The sequence below is a fragment of the Solanum stenotomum genome, chromosome 7 (assembly GCF_019186545.1).
Source record: "Solanum stenotomum isolate F172 chromosome 7, ASM1918654v1, whole genome shotgun sequence".
NCBI classification, from domain to species: domain Eukaryota; kingdom Viridiplantae; phylum Streptophyta; class Magnoliopsida; order Solanales; family Solanaceae; genus Solanum; species Solanum stenotomum.
In genome coordinates, this window is record NC_064288.1 from 2,150,531 (window position 1) to 2,166,675 (window position 16,145).

Consider the following 16,145-nt stretch of genomic DNA (forward strand, 5'->3'; position numbering starts at 1 on the left):
AACATTTGATTTTGTATTGATATCAAGTTGTATATTGTTAGTATTATATGCTTGGGTATGATTTTCGATATTTCAGTAATTTATTTATAAATATCAAATAACATATCAAATTAAAATTGGAAAAAATACCTATATATATATATATATAAATATCAAAATATCATTTAATTTTACAGTCTTAAATATGACATGTGAAAAGTTAGAATTAATTTTATTTTATTTTAAAAAAATATAGATTGAACACGGAGTATATGCGTTACACAAAATCACTTTCAATTGTGGTAGGTCCACCGTCCAAATAGGTGGAATGTGTTAATGCCACTTTAGAATTTTTATTAAGTGAAGTTTAATTTAAGATACAAGATTTTATTGACAGTTGGACAATATCACTCTCACATTGTTGGATTTTTACATTATGAGGTAAATGAAAAATCACCCTCCAAGATTGTTATTGGGCATACCTACCCAACTTCTAACTTCACATTGTTTTTTTTTCTTTTTTTTTTTATATGATCATTGTGGTATCTGGACTAGTTTTCACGCATCTTGACTAATCCTGCAAAAAATCTGCCACCTTCCACCAGCAACAAGTAACTCTATCCACTAATGCTGGGATTGATGGAAAGAATCATTTCATATATTTTTTATCTCTACTGAATTTTAAACTTGAAACATCAGAGTTTTCGACCACTTCATTAACAATTAAGCCATCAGTGCACTTCTAACTTCACATAATATCATCTAATCAAAGACCCTTTTGGCTCATCTATAATTATAAACAAAATTTTGAGCAAGGTAAAGAATTGCACAAATATAAAGTTGGTTTTCATCTCTAAGAAGAATTTTAAAGATCTCTCCTTAAAAGGGAAAACAAATACAGTAAAAAGAAGTAGAGAACTACCAAAATTTAACAAATAATTTCAATACAATATACTCTATAAATCTCTGATTATAGTAAGCATTTACATGTCATAAAAACTAAAAAAAAATCCTGCATCTCAATGATTTTATTTGCTTGATCTCCCCACACTAATGCATTGCACAAAGATCCATCGCGCTTTTTTCTTGCTATATGCTTCTTTTCTCGAGGTAGGTACCAACAGAGACAAATCCAAGACTTAAAAAGTCACTAAGTTCAAAATGAGCGTATTCTTATTATATCGATATATATATACACATGGTTTGATCCAAAAGTAATAGGTTCAACTTGGGTTCAGTCCTAAATCCGCCTCCACGTACCAACATAAGCATTGATCCAGTGTGCAACTTTGTGTTGTACCATAATTACGATGGAGAAACCGACTGAAATCAATTCCTTCATCTCTTCAAGAAGATGTTTGTCAGTTTTAACAAACAAAACAAGCATTTGTGCCTCGAACTCGATTCATCACACTATCTTAAAGAGACTTCCAATGCTATTTGTTCCTGCAGACTTAAACCGCTCAACCCTCTAGTCGTTTTGTTTTCTTCAGCGTTAAAGAGTTCTTCATAATACCTCTTCCAATGTGATGGTTTTCTAATTCTCATGATTATATCCCGGCTTTCACTGTTGCCTCTTAGAAGCTGAAGAATCTGTATCGACCCAAAGTTATGATTAATTCTAGTGACACAATTGTAAGGGCGGATGGAAGAGCGCGCGTAGGTGAATGTCAAAAGACAAGAATCAATTAAACATGTGTGCAGTTTCTACTTGAAAATTAAAATTTGATCAAACAATTTCAAGAACTTGCCTGATTTATTCGGGGTCGCTTAATTGAAGACTGCTGCACACATAAAGAAGCAGCTAAGACCATGAGGTTCATCTGTAGTAGGTTGTAGTCATCCACAAGTGAAGGATCAGCGAGTTCTCTGATTCTGTTCTTCTTCAGCAGGGGTTTAGCCTAGAATAAACAAAAAAGAGATTTCAACGTGTTTACCCGACATAAAAATGATAGATAAGTTATGCAAGAGGCAAACGTACGACGGACATAACTTATATGCACTACAATTGCAATTTCATTTTTTTTTAACATGTAGTAGCAGGGTACAATCTTATTTTACACATCAGTTATTAGTGCAAAAACTCTTTTGCTTAGTTGGTGTATATCGTAAAACAATGGTGAAGAAACGAGGGATACCCAAATGACGAGGCTTTGCTGTGAGTAATCAAGGGCTCGACGTCCAGTAATAAGTTCCAAAAGAAGCACTCCAAAAGCAAAAACATCAGTTTTTTCATCCACTATGCCATGCATTAAGAACTCGGGAGCAAGATAGCTACAGTCACAAGGTTTTATGACAACATTTTAGAAAGACAAACTCGCAAAAATTAGAAGCATTATATCACAAGCAGGAAAGTAAGGGAAGGCCAAACGTTGTGCACACCCGAATGTTCCTTCGAATTTTCCTACAGTGAGGTGAGTCCATCGCTCTGGTAACCATTTTGCTAGCCCAAAATCACATATCTGAATTTAAAGCAGAAAGTATTTCAGGTTTTATCGATACCTAAAAAGTAAGACGTAAGATTATAAGGATTTCGTTTCCTTGAGTATACTTTCGTAGTTTCATTAAAGCACTTAACAGTTAGGAGAGAAATGTTACTAATAGTTAGAATACCTGAGGTTCGAGGTCCTTCGTGAGCAATATATTTGCTGCCTTAATATCTCTATGGATAATCCTTCTTTGCCCACCCTCATGAAGATACAATATCCCTTTAGCTATCCCTATTGCTACCTTATACCGGATTTTCCATTCTAGTTTCTGCTTCGATGCTGTGATATATCGTAGAATAGAGTTAAAAAAAACAGACGAAAAGATCGACATAATGCATAAGATCTATTGAAGCGTACTAACCATGCAACATATTGGTCAAACTTCCATAAGGAGATAGCTCAAGCACAAGAAAGAGTCCTCCATCAACGGCATAACCGATCAATTTAGCAGTGTTTGGATGATTGATATGAGCCATTATACCTAGCTCAGATAAGAAATCCCCTATTCTCTCATCTTGTGGTCCCCTTGTCAGCCGCTTAACCGCGATAAACTGGCCATTTCGTAACCGTCCTTTATGAACTTCAGCATAACCACCCTTTCCTATCAAATTTTCTGCAGTAAAGAATTGCCAAAGTTTTCACCATCAAAAACTACAAAATTGGAACTTCTTTCATTTAACAATAGTCGTACAACTTTAACTACTAACACTAGGCCTCAATCCGAAGCAAGCTGGTATCAGCTATATGAATTTGTATCGCTCCTTTTTAAATCCGTCTCAATCCAATATTATAAAAATCAAATCTCTAACACTAAAAGTCCTCTACATTTTTACTAGTATATCTTCAACAAACGCAAAAAAACTCCTAGCAAACAACAACAATAATCTACCAGTATAATCCCAATAAGTGGGGTCTAGGGAGGGTAGAGTATACGCAGACATCCCTACCCCTACCTTATAGAGTAGAAAGACGGTTTGTGATAGACGTTTGACTCAAAAAGAGATGAAAAGGAAGTTGTAATACCAATATCAAGATAATAAGATAAATGAAATGGAAGAAACAAAGTAGGTAGTACTATAGATTTAAGACTAAGCAAACATATAAATGAAACTAATACTCCCGGACGAAAAAGAATAACGCTCGACAACCTACTAACCCTCCACCCTATACTCGACCTCCACTCCTAGCAAACAATGGACCTAAATTAAACGTACTAACATGACTAAAACTTAACAACAACTATGTAGTCACTACATTCAAAGATTCGAGGTGCATTAAAATTCGAGCAGATCGATGACCAACCTTGGTGAAAATAATTGGTTGCAGTTTGAAGCTCAGAGAGGGTGAAAAGTTTCCATTGAGGTTTGAAATAGCTCAAACCATTATCCAGGATAGAATTTGGCATGTCACCGCTACTTGTCTCTCTCATGCTTCTGCTGAACCTTTTGGACAGTTTCAGAGAACTAATTAAAGGATCTTTCGTCATATGTCCTTTCGATTTACTTCTAAATAGCTCGAGAAAACCAGTCCATCTCGAACTAGATCTTTGATTTTTCGAGCCATCAAATTCCGATGTGCTGGCTTTCGAAGAGTCTGATTCAGATTCTGCTGTCCTCAAAAAGTCTTCAAGAACTGTATCTGGAGAAAATGCATTCACTTTTGTTTTCTCCATGGCTAAAGCTCATACGTATCTACCATAAATTAGCAAAAAAATGTTGGATTAATGAACTAAAAACCAACAACATAATGATTTTTCATACCATGCAGAGTTAAAAATTCAAGAATTAAAGCTTATAAAAAGACTAATCTCTATAATTAACAAAGAAACTAAGACAAATTACAGTAAAAAAGAAAAAAAGTTCATAACTTTAGGAACAGAGCAAGGCCAAAATACAAAAAACAGAGCATCTACCAGAAACTAATACTGATCCATCCCCATTTACGTGACACATTTGAAATTTCGAACAATCAAACTAAAAGAATTTTGACTCGAACTTCTTCATATATCTTTTAAATATTTTAAGTTGTTAATTACTATGATTTATACTACTTTTTACCTCAATTTCAAAAAAAAAATTAAAGCTTATGTATTCGAATTCACAATCAAAACTTAAAATTTTGAATTTCAAAATTCCAAACAGCCACAATACAGAAGGAACATTTCTTTCTTTCTTTAATCATTTTATACGACGGGTGTTTGACTAGACACGAAATTAAAGTTACAAAATATTGAATTAAAAAAAATCATGAACAGCTATTTATGCAAAAAAAAAAAAAACTAGAAATACCCAGAAACAGAACTAAAAAAAAAAACAGAGCACAAATTCCAAGAATTGTTCATAAATGGTGTAAGAGATTATATATGATAACATACCAGAAAGAAGATGAAGAGAGATTTTGTTGAAGTAAGTACAAAGTTCCACAACACAAGTGAACGGTCGAAAAGTTAAATATAGAGATATTGGAATTGGAGCTAAATATATTTCTGGGTTTTAGGAACATTTCATATTCACATATTTCTTTTTGTCTTTTTTCTAATAGTAGTATTTTTTTTGAAATAAAGGAGAATTCAAACTTTGGCTACAAATTTTAATTTTAAGGTTTTTTTTTTGTTTTAATTGAGGAAGGGGAGTAATACTACTTTATATTATTACTCTTTTGAAACACGCAAAATAGGTTAGATATTGTTGTATTTTCTTCACAAACAAGCCGCCTAACTTACCCCACTACTCACCAACCAACAAAACTCGAAATAACGAAGAAAAAAAATACAAAAAAACGAGAAACTTCACTTCACTATAACAAGAGCAAAAAAACTTGGTGGGAGCCTTTTACCCATCCCGAATAAAATTTTATGTGGTGTGAATCTAAAATAATTAAGTTTTTATATGGATAGCACACACTCAATGAATATAAGAAGAGGAAATCTTGATAGAGAGCGCTTTCTTCATCCTGAATGGGGTGTTATGTGGCGCAAATATAAAATAATTGGGCTTTAATGCGGATATCCGACATCGGACATCGGATGGGTATAAGAAGAGAAAACCTTGGTAGAGAGCGCTTTTCCATCACAATGTTATTACGTGATGCGAATCTGAAATAGTCAGGCTTCAATGCAGGTATTGAACACTAAATGAATTTTTTTTTAAAAAAAAATATTCAAGAACGGCTCAATCCCGTTCAAAATTATTGAAAATTTAGCATCTAAAACTTGATGTTTCACAACAGAATGAAAAAGATACTCAATTTTTGACACATTCCTAATTTTATGGCATTTATGTCAATCTAAAAAAAAATTAAGATTATTTTAGTCAAGACACCTTTTTTATAAATAATCATTAAAAAAATTATTTTATTATATCAACACTAATAAACCATTTTTTACAATAAAAATTACCTAACTTCATTTACGTATCACTAAATGATCCAATCCATTTGAATTTTACATTGAATGGTTATTTTTTAAAAAAAAACACGTATGATCTTTCATTTAAGGCAGTTGACCCACTTAAGCTGATTTTTTTTTCTTTTATAATATAGTTTCGAGTTTGAATTAATTACTCTAACTATTGATTATTCAATTCGTTATTTCAATCATTTAGAGTTTAGGCACTACTTTATTTACATTATTTAGAGGACTAATATACTTTGAAATTTGGATTAATTACGTTTTGTGACCTCATTCAAATCAATTCAACTGATTGACCTAATATATAATCAAATTTCAGGCTAAATAATTTAACGTTAATAATTATAAGGACCTACAGAGTCACAAGCATCCAAGCTAAGGAGGCTTTTAGAAGCAAAGTAAGACGTATGACGTTTAAAATCGAATTGAAATCAATAATTTGAATTAATTTATCGGTAATGGGTTATTGGTTTAATAGTTTTGATTTTTTTATTATCAGATTATCGGTTTTTAATGGTTTGAGCTTTTTCTTAACGGATTAACCGATAACGCGATAGTAAATTAATAAATTATGTTTATACCATTAGGTATATAAAGTCCTTGACTTATGATTCAATTTCATATTTTTATTTCTGGCAGTATCAAACTTTCGGTTATTCAATAATGTATTAGTGTTGTTTTTGAGCAAGATACAACCTACCAGCTCATGTGCATGGTTTATTTAAGTATAAATTATAGGAACCACATATTATAAATACTAAATAACATCATATCCCTTCTAGTTTTCTATTTACCAAAAGTCCCTTAAAAATGATGTTTGCGGGATACATAACGTTGTGCACAGGATACACTAGGTTTGATACATTTCACATAGCGGGATACATAGCATTGTGCACGGGATACATAGCATTTGATACATTCCACATGACGTGATACATAGCGTTGTGCACGGAATACATGCGGGATACATAGGTAAATAAGGGATTTTTGAAATTTATGAAATAAGTAGGGATAAAAGGATATTAAGGTAAGTAAAGGAGTGTAGTTAAGTAACTTGTCCTTTATTTAATTTGTCAGTCATCATGTTTCTAAGTCATTTTCAATCATTTATTTTTTGCGTCAAATTTTAATGGTTAAACTGATAACGATCAATAACTGATAACCGATAAGTCAATATCTTAATGATTCTTAACGGTTTTACATGTCTATAAATAGATAACCGATAAACTTCTAAATTGAATGGAACCGACCAATACACAATCCTAGTAAGACATGTGTGTTTATTTGTTCAATTTTATACATGACACCCCTTAGGTGTTACTAGATCCGCCCTTGTGTCCTATGTAACATTTTATGTGGATTATTCCATGTAAGACGTGTGTATTTACTTGTTTAATTTATACAAGTTTAATGTCTACTTGTGCATACCCAAAATTAGAGAACATAAATATCAGCTAAAGTCAAATTAGAAGACACATTTATATATTATGTCATAAAAAAGATTGTTGATTAGATTTTTTTAATTAAAAAATAGGAACAAAAAGTATTGGGTTGTGAGGAAAGCATCGTGTCATATGATAATTGCAAATCTAAATGACTTCCATCATTATTTCTACTTGATCCCTCTTCACACGTACGCAACTATATATTATTTATTATATATTGCTACGCAATTTTGTGATTGCTTCTCACTTCTCATCATATCATCATCTCCACTACATTTTACTGCAACAATAATTTATACTCTAATCCGATCCCCTTTTTAAAATTTATGTGTATGAAATTTGATTCGACATAAAATTTAACATGTAATATTAATATATTATGTTTCAATTTTTTATTCTGGAATAAGATTGAATCTAAGATTAATACTTAATTTACATTTTACGGATCGAAAGAAAAATATGACAATCAGTGGAAGACTATCAATGTCTCTTTAATATTTTTATGATTACAAAAATATGCATATTGAAATAAAGTGAAAAACTTAAATTATATTGGTTACAAATAAATTACAAATGCGTCACTCTTTTTTAAAAAAATAAAAAAGTGTGGTGCATAAAATGAAACAAAATCAATATAATTTATGAAAATGATAAACGGCTCGTTCCATGGTTACTTTCATTTGAATTCTATATATAATAATAATAAAAAAAATCAATAGAAACTTACGTGCAACATGATAAGATGCAGCAGTCTCTTCTATGCATGATGCAAGATTATTTGTGAATTATTATAATGTATAGTACTCCAACATTATATATATATATATATATATTGGTAAAAAGAGAAGAAAACGTGGAATGCAAACTTTGCAAAAACGACTAATATTATGATTTACTACTCCTACTAAAGCAACACTTCCTAGTTATTATTGATCTTTAGTGAATCTACGTTGCTTTCAATCGATTTCTATCAAGATTATAGACTTTTGGTATAAGTTATATCAATGTAATTAATTAGGACACTTTTTTGTTTCCCCTCTATTTTTCAACTCACTATAATATAATATAATTTGTGTCAATATATATAGGGTTTTCCACTACAAGAAAAATAAGAATTAGCGATGGCGGATGAAAAATTATAGTTAAGCAAAAAAAATAAAAAATCTCATGCTAATCTCATAGCTACAGATTATATGCATAATGACCACACTACGTGCATTGAATAGTCCTTGTTTTACTCAAATTATTTAATTTTATATATTTAATTTTTTTAATATTTAAAACTTTAAATTAATTAAATTTTTAATATTAAGCTCTTCATTATTTTTAAATTATAATAAAAAATTTAATATTTAAGACTCTAAATTCAATTAAATTTTTGTCTTCTATGACTAATAATTTAGAAAATATGTTTTTGTGGACTATGATAGCGCTACATTACTTTGAATTGTCGTAACAAACTCCAAAAGGTCATGTAAAAGTATGTACTTATCTACAAACTAGCATGTGTACGTGTCTACGCATATTTTAATAGAATAATTATAGTTCAATTTCTTTGGGTGATTTATAACTGGTAAATATCTGATTTTATGTATTTATGTATAATATAATATAAACATAATATACATAATCAATATATAGATTTTTTACATTTCCAGAGTTATTAATTACTCCTTTCGTTCTAATTTATGTGACACATTTCAAATTTCGAGATTCAAACAAGTCTATCTTTAACTGTAAATTTTCAATATATTTTAAAATTATTTTGGACTATTAATTATTGTGACTTATATTACTTTTTACGTAGTATACAAATATATATTTCAAAAAAATTGATTTCATACGTAAATTTCCGATTAAACTTAAATTGTTTGACTCTCGAAAAATGAAATATGTTACATAAATTGGGACCGAGGGAGTAACAAATAAGTTTGGCCTGCTCATGTTGATAAGTTTCTCTATTTAAAATAGATTAATTATGAGTATTATATTAGTCTCTCACGTGATTGATATTGTAAAACGATGCATGCGTAATGCGTTGTTATTGTAATCCATCTAATTAGAGTTTTAAGTCATGATTAAATATAATTCACCAATATATTGTGGCTAGCTAGCCTCAATTAGTGGAAAATCTTTTGATTTTGCCCACCATTTTGTCCATTTACACTAATACTAGTTCTAATTAAATGAATAAATTACAAGTTGCTAATATGTAATTTATATATAACTAATTGACCAAGTCCAAGTCGACGGGAAACTAAAAGCTAATTAAACTACGTCGATAATTACTTGATTTTCTCACGTTTTAAACACTATATATTGTATACAACTTGTATTAATGTAAACAAATTGTTTTTTTGGTTATAAATAGTCAGAAATATGTAACTAGCTTTGAAAATTATACTATATATCACTTGGATTATTATCAAACTCCAGGCCGTCTTGGGATAATTAATTAATTATCAAGGATATATTTAAAAGAGTTCTTCTAAGTTAAATATTGGTTTTTGCGTAAGCAAGTATACAAATTTGCTTTAATTAGATTCATCATCACATAGTGATTAATTTATACGTTTCATTTGATGAATAGTTGACTTCACTAATTACTGTATTAAAGATTAATCCAAATTTTGTTAAGTAAAAGGGTTCTAAAGATGAGACTGCTTAAATAAATAATTCACCCATCTAACCGTAACTGTTTATAATTATCGTTAATGTATATCTAATGTATAACAAAAGTATATTAAGTGTATACTTTGATGTAAAATATACACATATATTATTTGTCACGATTCAAAAATACATATAGTGATGACATTTATATTTTCAATCAATCGGTCAGCCAACCCAATTAGTTTACCGATTCAACTTAATAAATAAATGGAAAGGCCATGAAAGGTTAATAGTACCTGTAGTCTCCGTTTTCAAATTGCGGCTTCCACTAACTTATTCTAATATATGGATCAAGTGGCGTAAGATATCAAATAAATTATGGAATTAATCTATTAATTACTAATTAAATTAATTAAGATAAATTTTCGCAAACAATCACTAAAATAAATTTAATTATACTCCATAACTATAGTTTGCATATTTACGGGCTGTAGCTACAATTTAAGTTGTCTCATTTGTATAATTCGTGGGTTTGTATAATTCGCGGGTGAGTTTTTGTATAATTGAGTTATTTTTGTAGTAACTCAAAGTAACGAATTTATACAAACACATACATCTGAACTTTAAACAGTTATACAAATTATATTATACAAATTTCGAATTATATAAAATCGAAACCCAACCCACATAATTATCACTGAATATTGATCGCAAGTGGTAATTAACTAATTCTATAGCTATGAAAACTAATTAACTAGTATATATTTGCTTAACCATGTAATTTAATTAAAAAAAAATTCATAACAATAGTTGATGAATAATTTAAAATTTCCATTTAAATTTTTCAGAAAAAATTCTTTAAAAAAAATTCTTGGAGTTCAAAACGACCTGACCAATCGTTACATTATTATTAATAATGATTGTACTAGCTAAAATTTGGTTTGAATTTGAATATTATTAAGCTATTCAAGTGAAAAGGTAGTAAACTTGGGCCATTTTACATGATATGTAGCAAAGTGATTTGGGCTCGAAAAGTAGTTCTTCCATCAAATACAAGAAAACAGGTGAGGATGGAGAGATATTGCGGGGGAGGGCATTGGCACTTGTGTGCTTATTTTGTGTTGATCTTTAACTTGTGCTCTTGTTATAATAAAAAGTTATGTCGGACATAAATATTATATATTCAAATTATAATATTCTCCTAGTAATGTTTATATGACTTTAGTTTTTAAGTTCTCATTTGATCATAGATTTCAAAATTGTATTTAGACATATATTATGATGGTTTAGAGGTTGTTAGTAATTATTATTTTCATCGAGTTACTAATTAATTACCTATAACTAGTGATTTTGATAGTGTAATTTCTTTATGCACAAAGATTAATGTATCAAAAAAATCTTTATAGGTTCCAAGAAAAGTGCATTATGCAACAATTAAACCCACTATTAATTCAAATCCAGCTTTTTGATTCAGACTTTTTCATTGATAAATCATTGTACAGTAAACAGATTTGCATATTAGCATTCAAATAAGAAATGATTACCTACTATGACTTTCCCTACCATTAGGAAGGTCCAACTATAAAATTCCAAAGAATGGAATTGGTGTTAGCTATGGCTGGCCCAATCCTAACAAGACTTGCATCAGCTTTTCTACTAACTACTTTTTTTTTTGTATCCACTCGATGTACGGTACTCGTATTAAAATCCAACTGTTCTGGAATCACACCTCATATGACCCTATTTGAGGAAAAGAGCTTTCTATCAAGGATTTTTTCCTATTCAAAGTTCGAATCTGAGACATCTGATTAAGAGAAGAATAGATTCACTACATCTTTTAGTAATTTTGTACTAACTACTTGTAGTAGCATCAGTTGGTGTTTTTGACTTTTTTTTTACTGTGCATACCTAATTTATTTCATGAATATTTGCCTCCTCCAATTAATAAAATAATACCACAAAATCTAGGTAATTCTAAACAAAAAATTATTCAAGATACTGGAATGATCATTTCAATTTGGAATGTAAAATAAAAAAATTGTTGTATTTAAGTTAATATGACGTAGACTTATATATTTGCACATTTGGGTTAATCTATGGGCATGCTACCTTTCGTCAACATACATATAATTTAACCTTATCTATGCGTTTGGTAAACATAAAAAATACTCATTTTATTTTAATTTGTTTGCCCTAAGTATTTTTTTATACTCCCCTTAAAAAGAAACTTTTTTTTGGCTTAATTTTAATCTTTCAAATCTATGACCACAAGATTTAAGGATATTTAATACATTTTATATATCTTTAATTTAAAAATATATGATTCAAAAGTATTCTTTACCATTTTAAATAAGTGTCAAGTTAAAATAAGACAATGAAATTAAAATGACCCGCAAATCATAAATTGATCAGCCTGGACTTGTGATTTTCATATGAGTACTTTAAATTAATTTTATTTAGTATTCAAAATATTTTTCCTAAAACAAAACCCGTTTAACTTCTTTTCCATTTCATATATGTCATTCCTTTTCTTTACAGATATGCTTTCATACTGGTAACTTTTTCTTAAGAATTTAAGAACATTTCTACTTATCACTCCTTATTTGTCAACCACAACTACACATTACTAATATCAAAACTTCAATTACGATAACAGATCTAGTGTAATCTCACAATTGAGATTTGAGAAAGGTAAACTGTACATAGCCGTGTCCCTACTTTTATAGGACAGGGAACTGTTTCCGATTGACCCTTTGCAACCTTCCTCAGAGTTAATATCAAAACTTCAATTGCTTAACCAAAAGTAGGTGTTCTTGACTTTTAATCCCTTTTGACTAAACAGTTTACATAAAAATAAGACCCTCTTTTCCTATGAGAGACAGAATATATCTCAAATCTCAACCTTTCAACTCATTTCCCAGAAGCACACAATTTCTAGAACCCAAAAACTACAAAATCTTGGCTGCCTTCCAGATATGAATATTCTTCATTCATTTGCATTAAAATAATATTACTTTATACTAATGAAAATGGTAGATGATTAATCTCCAACACAACAATTTGTGCTTACATGTTTCATAAGTATTATGTGTATTGATTACCGACAACTGAATAAATCTTGTTTCTTCATCTCGTAATCATGTTCCCTTTTCTTCGTCTCTTCCTGTTTCTTTGCCTTTCGTTTTCTTCTTGTTTTGGACAAATCACCAATTCTTCTTCATGTCCTCTCGATTTCAGTTCACTTCGCAAAATCATAGATCAAAATTCAAAAAGACCCACTTTGAATTCCACAGCGCAGTGTCAGTACATTCGTCAGGGTTTACGTCTAGTTCAATCGGAGTATCTCCGCCGTACCAACTCTTTCTTCCCCCCCCTGAGTTCCGCCGATTCTTGCTGGAACTCTTATCAGTCTCTGGTCAACGATTATGTCCATAACTTTGATATCCGGAGTTCTTGTGGGTTTCAAACATCTTGGATCTCTCAGGGTTGTATGAATATCACAACTCGTTCCGAGTTCGAGTCTAAGGTATCTCCAACTGCGATTACTAATATTGTTTCTTCGTGTAATCAGTCTTTAGAGAACAATTCCCCTTGTGCTACTTGTACTACTAGTTTATCTGGGCTTGCTTCGTATCTACCTGGTCCTTCTGTTGGAAATTTGTTCGATTGTGCGGCTTATCCTTCGGTTTATGCAGCTGCTTTTGCTAATCAGTTTGGACCTACTGATAAGGGTACTGCAAAATGTTTGTTTCTTCTTGATGTTAGTGTTGGTAGCTCAGGGAAAGGTAAGAAGAATGTGGTTGTTATTGTGGTGGTGGTGGTAGTTTGTGTGTTGGTTTTCGCACTTGTTGTGTTTGGTTATTGGTTTCTGTGGAGGAAGAGGAAAATTGGGTTGGCGAATAAGTGGAATGCTAAGAGATTGGAGAGTAATTTGAGTTCTCGTCTGGATTCGATTAGTGGAAGTACTACTTTGATTAGGTATGATTTTGATGAGATTAAGGCGGCTACGAAGAATTTCTCTAGGGTGAATATAGTTGGGACAGGTGGGTATGGGAATGTGTATAAGGGTGTGTTGCCTGGTGGGATTGAAGTAGCTTTGAAGAGGTTCAAGAATTGTTCGGTTGCTGGAGATGCGAATTTCACTCATGAAGTGGAGGTTATTGCTAGTGTTAGGCATGTGAATTTGGTGGCTTTGAGAGGGTACTGCACTGCGACAACCCCTTTTGAGGGTCACCAAAGGATCATTGTTTGTGATTTGATGAAGAATGGGAGTCTTCATGATCATTTGTTTGGGAGGAGACATGAGAAATTGAGTTGGGGTATTAGGCAGAAAGTTGCAATTGGCACTGCTAGAGGATTGGCTTACCTGCATTATGGAGCACAACCTGGTATTATTCACAGGGATATTAAGGCTAGTAATATACTTTTAGATGAGAGTTTTGAACCTAAGGTGGCGGATTTTGGATTGGCAAAGTTCACTCCTGAAGGGATGACTCATTTGAGCACTCGTGTAGCAGGGACGATGGGGTATGTAGCACCTGAGTATGCTTTGTATGGCCAATTGACTGAAAGGAGCGATGTTTATAGCTTTGGAGTTGTGCTTCTTGAGCTTTTGAGTGGAAAGAAAGCAATAATGGAGTTTAAGGAGGGGCAGCCGACACTTGTAACTGATTGGGCCTGGTCATTGGTTAGGGAAGGCAGAGCATTAGATGTTCTTGAAGACAGCATTCCGCATTTGGGGCCACCAGAAGTTATGGAGAAGTATGTATTGGTAGCTGTTCTTTGTTCACATCCACAATTGTACGCGAGGCCAACAATGGACCAGGTTGTGAACATGTTGGACGCTGAGATACCTGTTCCAACCATACCGGAGAGACCAATTTCTCTCATTGCTGATCTTGATGACATTGAAAGGTCTGTTAGCAGTAGTGGTAACTCAGGTAATCTGTCCACAGCTGCAGGCTATCAGCCTTACATATTTGAGCGCGAGACACCTCTGGCAGATAGTGATTCTGTCAGAGCAAGAACATTGGATCACAGATTGCGATAGAGCTTTACAGTATCATTTTGATCTGCCTGCCTTGATTGACATTCTATGAGTTGTGATGAATAGCTTATTCATTGGTTTATTTGCCTCAAATTTGTTTCTGATATAGGAACCTGAACACTAACACAAATTGTACAGTGACTATGTATGTGTACTCGACTTTTGATTCTTATGTAAACAATCTCCATGATATTGAAGCAGAGTTCGATTAGCATCAACTCTGCTCCATATTAGGTTGAAGTCCTAAAAGGAGCGGGTCACGACTCTGTTTCTTCAGCCACAACAATCATGATGGATGAAGCAAGAACTACATCACCTCTATAGCTAGCATTCGTCTAATGGTAAATTACATCCTCCCTTCCACACGATCTTGTTTGTTTAGTGGTAAGGTTTCACTTATTTACATTGTCAGTACTTAGACTTTTTACACTACAAGTGTAGTTATAACATGTTACTAACTTTTACGCTCTCCGTATATAAAAGTTAAACAAGTATTAATGAACATGATTAATCTGGTGGTTGTAATGTGGTTATTTTAATGGATATGGAACATTCTTCAATACTAGCTAAAGAGCAAGAGGACTCTTCAATTGTCCCTTGCTTTACCAAGACTACAGATACTAATAAATCCTATTTTGTAATGCATTTAATTTCCTTAAACTAACTGACCTGCAACTATATAGGTCTCATTTGTTGTTTCTCAAGAATAGGCTTCACAATAAGGGTAAAAGTCCGTGTTAATAAAGTGTGAAACTTCAAAAAGAAAAAATTACCCTCTTTATATTAGTTAAAGCGATTTAGAAAAAATATTTTATTAGGAAATTAATGTGTTTAAAAAGAAAAAAGAAACAATATGTTTATTGGGAGAATGAACATGTTTTTACCAAAAGTAACAATAGGGACATTTTTGGATCAAACTATTAACATAGTACATCTTTACTAAATTTTACATAATTTAAATACATTTTTGACCCTTTTCCGTATAAAAAAAACTATATCAAAGCATTGGATGCTGGACAAGAAGAGTACCTCACATGGTGTTACATATGCAGTAAAAATGACAAACGAGGCTATAGAAAATTAGCAATGTGCAGCGATTCTACTAGAATTGATTTTCCATCCGATGTCCAGACGGGCCTATTTGTGGATGACACTCTCAATAG

At 31.6% G+C, this 16,145-nt stretch overlaps 3 protein-coding genes across 3 annotated transcripts in view; 2 read left to right on the forward strand and 1 right to left on the reverse strand.

The window, feature by feature from the left end:
• LOC125871081 (60S ribosomal protein L18-2) overlaps window positions 1-16,145 on the forward strand; it is a 271,584-nt gene that overhangs the window by 137,465 nt on the left and 117,974 nt on the right. The window lies entirely within an intron of this gene.
• On the reverse strand, window positions 891-5,015 carry LOC125871062 (receptor-like cytosolic serine/threonine-protein kinase RBK2). Its single transcript, XM_049551649.1, has 8 exons — window positions 4,843-5,015; window positions 3,771-4,159; window positions 2,830-3,081; window positions 2,593-2,747; window positions 2,362-2,441; window positions 2,118-2,253; window positions 1,731-1,880; window positions 891-1,572 (listed from the first exon to the last, which is right to left on the reverse strand). The coding sequence occupies exons 2-8, from the start codon at window positions 4,138-4,140 to the stop codon at window positions 1,393-1,395; spliced, it is 1,323 nt and encodes a 440-aa protein (XP_049407606.1). The 5' UTR covers window positions 4,141-4,159; window positions 4,843-5,015; the 3' UTR covers window positions 891-1,392.
• On the forward strand, window positions 12,832-15,159 carry LOC125871049 (probable LRR receptor-like serine/threonine-protein kinase RKF3). The gene has a single exon (XM_049551635.1). The coding sequence runs from the start codon at window positions 13,075-13,077 to the stop codon at window positions 14,983-14,985; it is 1,911 nt and encodes a 636-aa protein (XP_049407592.1). The 5' UTR covers window positions 12,832-13,074; the 3' UTR covers window positions 14,986-15,159.

Excerpts from the sequence above, each read along its gene's own strand:
- LOC125871062 (XM_049551649.1), bottom strand. The coding sequence starts at position 4,140 with ATGGAGAAAACAAAAGTGAATGCATTTTCTCCAGATACAGTTCTTGAA. Across the intron at positions 2,442-2,592 it reads CGAAGGACCTCGAACCTCAG|ATATGTGATTTTGGGCTAGC; the intron begins GTATTCTAACTA and ends CTTTAAATTCAG. Across the intron at positions 1,573-1,730 it reads AGCGACCCCGAATAAATCAG|ATTCTTCAGCTTCTAAGAGG; the intron begins GCAAGTTCTTGA and ends GGGTCGATACAG.
- LOC125871049 (XM_049551635.1), top strand. The coding sequence starts at position 13,075 with ATGTTCCCTTTTCTTCGTCTCTTCCTGTTTCTTTGCCTTTCGTTTTCT.